The sequence below is a fragment of the Chaetura pelagica genome, unplaced genomic scaffold, assembly GCF_000747805.2.
Source record: "Chaetura pelagica isolate M959 unplaced genomic scaffold, ChaPel_1.0 scaffold1098, whole genome shotgun sequence".
NCBI classification, from domain to species: domain Eukaryota; kingdom Metazoa; phylum Chordata; class Aves; order Apodiformes; family Apodidae; genus Chaetura; species Chaetura pelagica.
The window spans coordinates 878,445-890,430 of NW_009954179.1; the positions used below are offsets into that span (position 1 = coordinate 878,445).

Below are 11,986 nucleotides of genomic sequence, written 5' to 3' on the forward strand. Positions count from 1 at the left end.
CTCTTCCAGTTTCAAGCTATTGCCCCTTGTTCTATCACTCTATGCCCTTGTTGTTCCTCCCCAGGTTTCCTGTAGCCCCTTCAGGTACTGGAAGATGGTCCAGGACTCCCCAAAGCCTTCTTTTCTCAAGGCTGAGCAACCCCAAGTCTCTCAGCCTGTCTTCATAGCAGAAGTGCTCTTCATGGACTCACTCAAGAGCTGCATGTCCTTCCTGTGTTGGAGGCTCCAGAACTGGTGGGCATTTAACAGAATCACAGAATTTTGAGTTGGAAGGGACCTTAAAGATCATTGAATTCCAACTCCCCTGCATGGGCAGGGTTTTCATATAAGGTTTCATTTTCTGCAAGCTTTTACACTGTTAGAATGTGGTCAAAGGCTGGGTCATGCTTCACAAGAAAATTTTCCCTTGCACACACAGCATAGTCTTCAAATCCTTTAGTTTTGGCATTAAATGAATGCTGTCTCTTGGGAGGGCTAGGTGGCTGCAGACCTGAAATGGGGCTGGAGCAGAGCAGAACATGGGAAGGGTGATGCAGAAGAGGGGTGGTGGTGTTGTCAAGGTTATCCAGTAGCTGTCCAAGGGGAACAGATAATGAGGAAAACATGCAGCAAGTGAACTAAATGAACTGGCTACTCAGCTGTGCCATTGGGCCTTGCTGGTTCTTTTCCAAGCCTGATGCTCTTGTTTTTGCTTTACTGTGTGTTTGAGGTGCCTTTTGTGCTGTCACTTGCTGGATTAATAAAAAGCTCTCTGGTTTAAAAAGATTACTTTGCTTTTTTTGAGGAGAAATTACTCTCTGGCTCTTGTTTGTAGGGGTGATAATGCTTAGGGCTGTATTTATTAGCTTATCTTGGCTGTTAAATGTTTATGACTGTTCTTTATTGTCTGTGAAGCAGAGGAGTAAAGGAGACGAACTGGAAAACAGCTACTGGAAGACCTTGCAGATGCTGGAGATGTGATATATGGAACAATTTGTAAAAGCATGCTTTAAATATGTCAGAGTGTTTCTCAGGAGACTGAACGAAGGGCAACGGTCAGAGAACATGGACTGAACCCACTTAGTTTTGAGCCTGACATTTGGAAGTGGAAAATCCTCCTTAAATTTAAACCCCAGTCAAGCTCCCTAACTTTGCTTATGAGAAACCTGCTTTTTGCTGCTGGAGGCTTTTCAGTTCAGGAACTGCATGTTAGGAAAATTTTTATATTACACATTTTCATAGTTTACATTTTGAAGCAAAGCAAGGGGTTTGCTCCCTTCGTCCCATTTGCTCTCTGTACCTCCTGCTCCATGTTTGTTCATCACTGAAGATGAAGTGACTCTGAGCTTGCCTTTGAGAAGGTATTTCTGTGGTTGGCACTCACAGCTCTCTCTAAAAAAAACATACCTTCATGCAGGTTGATTTTAATGCAGATTACCTTGTTTTCTACCCGGTGTGTCAGAGGCAGAAGCCTGTGTCAACTTGGTTAATGGTTGATAGGAAGGTGTTTAAAAAGAAAAAGGGCAAAGGAAAGGAATATAGTGCAGCACAGGGGAAGTGAACAGAAAGGAAGTGGGATATTACAAATGTGTTGTGGAAAGTTATTCTAAAGGGCAACTAAGATAAGAAAATAATAGAGAGTAGAATTTTAAAAGTGCTGAAAATTACTGCAATGTTGAATACCTTGAAATGCCTTTTTTTTTTTTTTTTTTTACTGTTATATAGTTCAATGAAGCAAACAGTAAAAAAAAAAAAATATTTGGAAGGCCCTCAAAGCACTGCAGAAAGTTTGTAAAGAATTGGCAAGGTTTAGGAAGAGAGAAAAGGAAATGATGCTCTTTTAAAAGTAAATTATTTTTTTAAAGTCAGAATTTGACTTGGTTTATTCTGTTGCAGGGGTGGGATGCTGCACACCTGCAGAAAACCCAAAGATTTTTTCACAAGGGATTGGGTTGTCACAATGCTGGTCAGAGCCAGAGACTTCTCTACCACATTGAGGTAGCTGGGTGGTGCTGTGCTCAGATTAAAGACATGATATTCTTCTTGTCTGATGCTCTTTGGTATTAAACTCCTGGCTTGAATAAGTCTTGAGTAGCAAGATGCTTTCTTAGTGATGTACTTTCTTGTTTTAAGATCTGACTATAATTGATACAAAGGGACCTGCTGTCACAGTATGATAGTAAGAATCTTAGTCTTGCCAAAAGTTTGGTTTCACTATCAAAATTAGGCACAAAAGCAGTTTTGTGAAACTTTTGACATTTTTGACCGATGCTTTAGATGTCTTTTTTTTTTTTTCTCTTGCCTTGCTTGTTTCTATTTATTATGATGGTTTTGCTGCCTTCTTTTCACCAGTGACATGGAAATGCTGATGCTACAATTTTTAGGAGTTCTGGCCTAATTAGGATTTAGTGAATAACTGATTTTTAATTGCATTTGTCAAACCACAAAGTAAATAACATCACTGATAATAACATAACATGGATTGCACACCCACCTTTAATCTGGCAAGGGGCAAAAAATGTCTTGGAGCTCCAAGAGCTCAGTAATGTCTCATTTTCTGTCCCAAACTGTACATGTATTTCTTAACTTAAAATACAGCTGAGGCTCCTTGTTACTGTTCCAAGCCTCCAAATTAACAAAACCATTCAGAGAGGAGCTAGATCAATACCTTTGGAATGAGTTGCACTATTTAGGTTTATTTCAAACACTGCCTTTTCGTTGAGACTCTTTCCACCAACTTTAAAGAGCTTTGCTTTGAAGTGTTTATGCAAAGAATAAGTACCTCAGACTCTAGACTTGAGCAGCCTTTTGCATTAGCTGGATCCTGGAAAGGTCTGGCTGGAATTCTTGAAACACTCATTAAAATTCAATAGAAAGTTGGTTTGATTTCTGCCTGTGATGGTGAAATTTATCCTTCCTCTGCATCCTGCTAAAACATCTTAAGCAGACATGACCCATCTTTAAGTTTCATAAATTAGGAAGTGAAAATAGTTCTCTGAGCCACAGAGTATTCAGTAGAAGCCATTAAAAAAAAAAAAAAATCAACTCAAAGACCCCCTGGAAAATCTCTCTGCAAACTCTTTATTCCTAACACAATGTCACTTGAGCATTTTCTAACTTGACCATCTATGTGGTGTTGCTTGATGGAAATGCAAGCGTTTTTAGTAGATGAGTTAATATTAATTTGTAATAGATTTGTTGAAATACCTGTCTCCAACCTGAGTAATGAGTAAACAATTTGCTTGTCAAGGCTCAGGAGGGAAAAAAAGAGTTTGCTAGTAGCCTTCATTGGTAGCTTGTTTTAAAGTTTGGGAAGGGAAGCAGATATTCAGGCCTTGCCTTTTTCAATAATTAGTTGCAAGTTCCTTAACTCATGCAAAAACTTCAGAGTGTCCCACCTGCTCCCTGCCCAGGCCAGGGAGTGTAAAGTGCATGGAATATATGCTCACAGAAGAAACAGTGCTGCTATCAATGCTACTGCTCACCATTAGCATCAAGAGAGTTGCAGTCTGACCCTAAATTAGTTGTAAATAAATTGTTCCTATCAAATGCACTATTTAGTAAATGTGCTTCCTCACATTTAATTCTTGAAATCTGCTTCAGTAATCAAACTAATTGGGGAAAAAAAAAAAAATAGAAACTTGATTATTTAATTTGAGTTCCCACTTGCACTTGTTTGGGAGGATGGGATAGAAGATGATAAATGAATGTTTTAACAGCCTTAGGAAACATGGACTTCTCTGTGCTATCTTTTCCAACCCATCCTCACTGCTGAAGCCCTGTTAAAAACACAACTACAAATCAAGTCACTGTTTTGTGCCTGGAAACCCTGGTCTCCATCATCCAGGCAAGCCATTTTCCTGAACTGAGCAGGATCATAATACAGATGCTGTGCCAGTGCAAGGAAGAAAACCCTGATCTATTGCTCCTTGTTTTAACTCTGGAGGCTGCTTCACTTAGATGTGAGTGACTTGCTCTATGTATTGATACCAATGCAGAGAGAGCGTTGGGTGGGTGGTTATAGGGTTGCAAAACAGGAATTACTCCTCCTGGAAGCTGACACTGATGTTGACTGTGGTTCTTTTGTACTTGGGCTGCTATTCATGCTCATGTTTCTTCATCCACTTATTGGGAATCTGCCTTCTTCAGATCAGCTTGTGTCACTGTTTATTCACAGACCTTTCAGGTTACTGTTTCTTGGCCCTCTGACTTTTTAAGTTAAAAGGCTAGAAATACTGGTTTTAGACAGCAAAATAGTTGTAACCCACAGCAAAAGGTGGTGGTGTGCTGATTTTAATCAAGGCCCTGTAAATATTTCTAAAATTGGAAACAGTCTGAAAAAGACTGTTTTGAAGAGTGTGTGTGGGAAAACCTGTACTAATTCTATTAACCAGAGAGTAAAGTATGGCTTCTCATTTCTGGATGCCTTGCCTCAAAACTCACGTGGACAGGATCTGAACTGTTCTTCTTTCCTCCCTAGCTAGGGAATGTATGTGGTTCTGGATGGAGGAAAAGGGCAACTGTTGGACTAGTAAGATGAGGCAAGGAAGCTGGTGCTGGATGAAGGGAATGACAGGCCCAACTGTGCTGTGCAGCACCTCATGTTTTTTGAGCTGGTGGTCTTGGTCTGCTTCTTCATAAGCAACAGATGCACCTGGAGGTCTCTTCAGCAAGGCAAACTTAGAGGGTGAGAAGTTCTTTTGTTTTAGTGGTCCAACATCTTTGGTCATTTCCAGGCAGTGGTGGGAGATGCTTTACAGCAGCCAGGCTTTGTGTGTAGGTGGGGGCAGGAGAGGGGGAGTGTGCTGCTCAGATGTGTCCTCTCATGGAGTAAGCTCAGGCCTACATTGCTTCCCACCACACAGTGTTCCTGCACAGATTGCTCAAAACCAAAAGTTATTTAGTATGTCTGGTTTTTCAGTGCCTAGAACAGCACGAGACCTATGTTGTTGCTTTAGAGGAATGTTTTCATGCATGACACCAGTGATGGGTGTTGCACAATCAAGGACACAGAGCTAAAGACTGGCAAGATGTATACATTGAAAGCCTTCTGAGAATGGTGTTGGAGGTCAGCAAAGAGGTAAAGCTGATGCATCCTTGTCCAGACTGGCTTTTGGGAACAGTCCCTGAAATGAGCCAACCTCAAAAACCACAGGTCCAGGGTTTTGGTTGGAAGGAAAGGAGGTAGCTGCCTCCAAAAGAGAAGCCAGCAACAAACAGTCTGTTTTGCAGCATCTGGGGGATCAGCCCCTCCCATAGCTGCCTTGGGAAGATGTCATTGAACTGCACTGCTGGCTTTATTTTTTGTTTTAGAAGTAGATGAGCAATTATTTATGGGTTGGTTTGTTTTTATGCAGAAAACATCTAGACTTTCAAGCATCTAAACCCCAAATGTTCTTATAAATCACATGCAACTTGGAATTGTTGCCCAACTTTTGTCAGGCTCATCTACAGAATCTTACCAATGTAAAAACTGGCAAAAGGAACAATAACAATAACAAAAACCCAACAAAACACAAAAATGAGACAGGCAACAACCACAAATAAATTTGCTCCAAAACTCACTTCTAGCCTGCTTGATGATTGAGAAGGCATCTCATTATCTGCTGGTAACATTATGGTCTGCTGTAACTGTAGAAAGGGCTCTGCAAAACCTGTTTTTGTTGTGGTTGCCCCTGTGCTTTTTGAACCAGACAGGGGTAGTGAACAACACCACACATCATAGAGCAGGTAATTCCCTGCATAAGGAGATTTCTAACCCAATCTTGGGCTCTGGGCTATAATCTTTTATGACAATAACTCACAAAATTTGTATGTGACTTCAGTTGTCATGGTAGCCTGGCAGTGCTGTGAGAGTGCACACACATGTTCTCTTCCCACAAGCAGAAATAGCTTTATAGCATCTTCATCCTCTAGAAGAGCCTGTGTGGAGGGGTTCCCCTTCCCCCTTGCTGCATGCACAGAACTCATGCCAAGCCTGGTGGCAACTGCACAGATCCACTTGAGACGAGAGCCCAGTGAGCAGGAGGCTTGTGCAGCCACCAGGCAATAGAATTACTGGGAGCTATTCTGTCTGTGAATCTCTTCCACACCAGGAAAGAATCTGGTCAGTGTTTTTAAAGACTAAACAAAAAATACATGTAAAAATGTTAATAATGTAAAAATAAACAATGGCACAGGCAATCCCTTTCCTGCAAAACTAGAAGTAGGGTAACTGCAATGATGTGTAAAGCAGCATAAACCTCTCTATATCTTACCTACATTAGGCATCTTGTTCAATATGACTCAGCAACAACAAAAAAAATTATGGTTTTGACAAAGGCTTTACATCCCTGATGGTTGTTCTCCATAACCTCTTTGGAGAGCACATGCAGGTTTACATTGTGCTACTTGTGGGCAAGTCCTGAACTGCTCTGGCTGGTACCTGAATATCATGGAAGCTCATTAATGAGCAGAGATGTGTGAAAAGCTTCTAGGATATAAGATGGGAAACCTCATTGCTATTCCAATACACACAGGTGCCAGACTGGAGAACATACCACATTCAAACCACATTTTTTTATTCAGCTGAATTTGTGATTGGCCAGCAGAAGAGAGACTTTAGTGATCTTTTTCAGGAGATACCCTAGATTTCAGATACTAATCTGTGAACTTTTTTACATTAACCACCAAAACACTACACTTTCTCTTGCACTGAATGAAAGAAAGGTCTTGTTTGTTCGTTTGTGTGCTGTCAAAACTTGGTATTTATGAAAAGAATAAGGCTGTATGAGAATAGATGATTTTTTTTTTCCCCCTACTCACAGCAGCTTCCCTTTGAGATGAAGCTATGTTTTGCTTTTACTGTTGTCAGACAGTGCATATTTCATAGAGTAGTGAACCAGCCTGACTTGAATGATGGTTGGGTCCGTGGTATATCTTACTTCAGCTCACTCATGATTAAATTGTATTTCTTCCTGTCTGAATAAGGCCTATATTGGAACAGATTCATACTCAGAGTTAGTGCGTGTCAGTATTTCTCTTGTGTTGCTTAGTATTGATAAGATAAAGATAAAAAATCATAGAAGTGGGAGGGGAGCATCAAACATTAACAGTAGAGAAAAGCTGTTCTTTTCAAATGCCACCCAATAATATAAATTGCACTCTCAAGGTAATGGAACATAGCTTGGTCAAAACAAGCTCATGTACTGAAGAAAAGCAAATAAAATCTTCCCCCCACACACACACTCCCTTTTCTTTGAAAGATGGTCTTCTAACTCTGTCATGAACATGAAAGATGCATGATTAAATCTGGGATGCTTTGTGTGCTGCTACATATTGCCTTCCTAGGAAATGTCCTGCCAATGCTGCATCCCTCCTGAAACCTGTTAGACAGACAGCAAAGCTACTTATTATCATATGATTCTTGATTCTATGATTATTTGATATGTTCTTTGTGTCTAATTCAGTGGGGCACAAAGAGCACCTGTCTGGACTGCAGGACCTGTCTAAAGAGGGAATTGGCCCTTTCCTAGGGGAAGCAATTGGACCTGGCTAGAGGAAACCTCCTGCAGGGCCAGCAGAAGCAGCTGTGTGGGTAGAGCTCCCAGAAGGAGGATGTTCCAACATCTCTGAGGTTGGTCCTGCTTGGGAGCTGCCTGGAGAGCCCAGGCTAATGAATTATGGAAAGAATAATAAACGGTGGTGTAGGCAGATCTGGTTTCATTCAGAATTCATAACAGCCTCTGAAATAGTATTTTAGACTAATTGAAGAGCTATCCTTCCTCATATCCTCAGTCTGTCTTTGGAAGGAACATTTCAAGAGTTCAAGGCCAGGTTGAGTGGAGCCCTGAGCAACCTGGTCTAGTGAGAGGTGTCCCTGCCCATGCAGGAACTAGATGATCTTTAAGGTCCAACCCAAACTATTCTATGATTTGGACAAAATCATTTTGAAGATCCAAAGGCTGAAACTTCAAATGAGCAGCTGTGAGTTTGTGCATTCTCCCTCATTTGTTGTCAGTAAGAAAGAAAAAGCTGGAGTTAGGGAAAAGGTGACTTGTAGGAAAGGAAGTCAGGGTCAGGAAAGCCTGGTCACAGACTTGGACATGGTGATTGAAGAAGGAATTTGTGCTGTTCTAGGTCAGAACATACTCTGCTACACACAGCTGCACTGCTAAATCTGAGGAAGTTTTCAGGGAAGTGAAAGAAGCAGAGGTATTGACCAAAATATAATAAAGCTAAGGAGAAATTCCAGCAGCATCCCAAGGCAGTGATGAGCCAAGTTACACTTAAGGGAACTATGGGAAGAAAAGCTGAGAGAACTGCAGGTAATGGAGTGACAGGACAAAGACCAGGGCTATTTTTTATTCTCAAATTAGGTGCCACACGTATGATACAGAAAAGTTCCTAATAGCAATGCCCCATTTCTTTAAGCCTGCTGAATCTTTGACTGAGATGCCAAGTTAGCTCCTCAGCCAAAACTTTCACCTAATTATATAGTACTGAAATCTATATTTAGGTCTCTAAATAAAAGTGACCTGGATTTGAGAGTTAGCTCTACTTGAAGTTTCCTTAACTCTGCAGAGAAGTCAATGGGTACTGCAATTTAAAACCACTGAAAATTAGGCCACCTGGCACGACAGGAGACATTTATCTTGTGAGCAGTGTAGCTTGTTTGGGTGGAACAGGAAGACAGGAGGACAATGGCAAAAAAATTATATCACATGATATTTTGTTGTTGTTGTTCTTGTCCTTCCTCCTTTCACCTCCAGGTTACTGTCTTCAGTGGCACCAGGTTGTTGTTGACAGGCAAGAAAACTGTGACTTCAAAAGAGAGCATTTGCAGCCAGGTAGCTTTCCTTGATCCTTGGTGAGCCAAATCACACCTAGGGACCCACCTACCTCGTGTTCAGACTGCCTGGTCAGCTGAGTGACAAAATGGAGTGATAGCTCTGCAAATCACCCCTAAGGTCTGTGGCACTTCTGATTAAACCATATATGTGTGTGTGTGTTTATACATACATAGGTTGCTTATATGTGCACCCATAGATAGAGTTGATAGTTCAGGTAGTGTTGACAGAGAAAAGGAAAAGCAATGCTGAGCAAAGCAAAAATGTAGCTGTGTAATGCTTGGGGTATTGTTTAGCTGCACAAAACCTATTTCTAAGAGCCTGTGGGGAGGGAATGATGTCAGGCCTGAGCCCTGGAGTTTTCTGTTGTGCATCAGGAATGCATGATGAGCCAAACTTACAGGGGAAAAAAGGAGAGGTTCTCTACACTCGCTGATTTCTTTCAGTCTCAGGTAGACAAGTCAGGACATTATTCTCTCATGGAGATGCAGCTTTAGGTTGGGAAACACTATGGAGCTGAAATGAATGCTTTTCCCAGTAACTTGTTGCACAGAGATGTAGTTAGAAATTAGCAGAGAAGATATTTTGCTCCTTTCCTCTTAAACTGCTTGTTACCTCTGAACAAGCAGTCTTGATTTTTATTTTCCAAACAAGATTAAATCAAACTCGTTTCCTTCCCTTCCTCCCTCCCACCTCCCCCTGAAGTAAGTTTGTCCAAAAAAAAAAGCAGAAGAAGGTACCTACGGGATTCAGGAGAATGGTGAGGAAGAGTTCACCTCCTCTGATACTTTTGTCCAGCTCCTGAGGTCCCCCAGGATACTCCTTGTAAAAAATAGTATGAGTGAAAAGGCCACAGGTCTGTCGAGGGAGCACCTGAGAACAAAATAACAGAGCTGTGGTGACATTAACTTCTTTCTGCAAACTCCCCCTGGCACAGCCACCCAAATCCCTCCAGCAACTCAAAGAAACAAAACTGCAACCCCTTTCTGCCTCTGGGCACTGGCATGTTTATTTATGGACTCCTTTGTGTCTTCTTTACTCTCATGGTAAGCCAGCCCAGCCCTGCAGATGTGGAGATTTGCAGATGCCAGCTTTGAAAAGCTGTGACACACATGCTCTGAGCTCATACACTCATAATAAGTGTTTGTTTCCTGGCATTTGCAAGAAAACAAAAAGCCAAACCTCTCTTGCCTGAGCAAGGTTAGTTTATTAACAGATAAACAGTGCTTCCTGGCTGTCTTGGCTATCTCAGGCAATTAATCTTAGTGTTCTTGACACAAAACTGAACTTGTGTTCAAGGCTATGGACCACAAAAGACCTGCTGCTTCCTCAGTCCTGAAAGCCACCCTGAGACCCTCATTCCTGTCTGTGAAATGTGATGGGGCTGGTGGGATGTTTGTACCAGACCAGCCCAAGGTCAGTCCTGTCCCAGAGTAATTCAAGTGTCAGAAACAAGCCTGCTGGCAGGCATGGGAAAACAAACTCATCTCTGAGAATAAACTAGAAGGTTTAGCTATCTTATTAGCCAGCTACCATCAAAGGGCTCTGGTAAAGGAAAGACAGTAACTGTCAGGACTAATGGGTATTGCCTACTCCATGCAGAGATATAATTCACCTGGGAAAGGCCTTTTGTTTCCCTTCAGTCAGTGTTTTTGTTTTTCTGCTCTGGTAAAACAACAAATAAAAGCTCCATTCAGCAGAACACTTTAATACATGTGTAAATGCGCTGTGATATTGGGGCCCATTCTGATAGTAACTGGACTCTGTGCAGTAGCTTCTTGGTTTGAAGATGTTCCTTTTGTCTCGTTTAGGGGACCACAAATTTGACTTCATATGCATAGGCAATACTTAAGTCAGCTGGAACTTTAAAGCATCCCAGGGCCTGCCCTTGGAATATTTCTAAATTCTCTGATGCACGTGCAGTTTTTGTGTTTCACCTGTTTATGTGGTTGCATCTGGCTGGTAAGACAGGCTAAATAATTATCTACATTTTCCTGCCCTTTGTGCAGTTGAAGTGTGTGAGGAACCTTCCCTCTCCTTGGAAGAGTCAGGCACATGTTCCATCCCTGGCTCTGGGGGTTTCAGAAGCAAAGCCTGGAATGAAACCTCAGCCTCAGAAGTGTCACACTTGCTGGAGGAGATTACTTAGACCTGCTCACTTTCCCAGGTGGTGGATTTCTAATCCTTTCATGCATAAAGATGAACCAGAGCTTGAAACACAGGTCTTAGGCAGTTTAATGAATTTCAAGGTATGCATTTATAACTCAGTTGATAGTTAAGGGGGCTAGTAGTTCATTTAGTTTCTGAGGATTATCTTTGCAGTTGCCTGCCTTTGTATGACTTGATTTCTTATTTTTAAACGTGCTGCCTAACAGACAGACTATTTTGGTGTCCTCACAAACCCTCCATCACAGAGAATTGTAGTGATTGCTGTGAAACCTGAAGCATTAGTTAAAACCAGCATCCTCTCCAGTGACTGAAAGTACTACCGCTCCGAAGCATGGAAATGCAGTGTACCATGATGCCATTGTGGATGAAGCCCCGTCTGTACCGTGCAGGCTTCAGGTGTGGGTATTCTTCTGTGCTGGTCACTCGGATGTGCCAGACCTTCTTCCAGGCCTCATACAGCTGGATGTGAACTGGGTAGACCCCGGAGTGGTGTGGAGCCACCGCGTACCCCATGCCGGTCGGGATGCCGTGCTCCTGCCACGCAGCAGAGGGAGGAATGTATTTAGGAACAGGAAAAGAACATGGAATTATTCAAAGCTTGTTTTGCCTGCAGACAGGAGAAGCTGTTGTCTTTGGACAGATTTGTACCTATTTGGATGTAGGCTAAAAAATGGGGAGAGGGGAGGTGAGTGGAACAGGAATGACAGATAATGGTAGAGTGGTAAATAATCCTCCTGGATTATGTTGCCTTACTGTTATGTGGAATAGATTTGCCTACCTGTTCATTACCTATTGTGTGTATTTTAATGAATCCTACCTTGATTCTTTTTAAAGGTAACCTGGTAAGCTGCTGTTTAGTTACTAAGCTGTCAAACTGCTCTAAGCAGTAAACAGACAGAAATAAATGTTGCAGACACATATATGGGATTTTTTGTTTCCTATTTCTGGAAGAAGAGCAAGGTTACTTCCTGGTTTAATAATTAAATACTTCATAGCTCCTGAATTTGCTT

The 11,986-nt window shown here is 41.8% G+C and overlaps 1 protein-coding gene across 1 annotated transcript in view; it reads right to left on the minus strand.

Moving 5' to 3' along the window:
• NDST4 (N-deacetylase/N-sulfotransferase (heparan glucosaminyl) 4) overlaps window positions 1-11,986 on the minus strand; it is an 81,186-nt gene that overhangs the window by 26,547 nt on the left and 42,653 nt on the right. Inside the window, exons 4-5 of the mRNA XM_010002855.1 lie at window positions 11,325-11,510; window positions 9,552-9,680 (exon numbers count right to left, since the gene is read on the minus strand). Of these exons, the coding sequence (XP_010001157.1) occupies window positions 9,552-9,680; window positions 11,325-11,510 (315 nt within the window). The remainder of the gene's footprint in view (window positions 1-9,551; window positions 9,681-11,324; window positions 11,511-11,986) is intronic.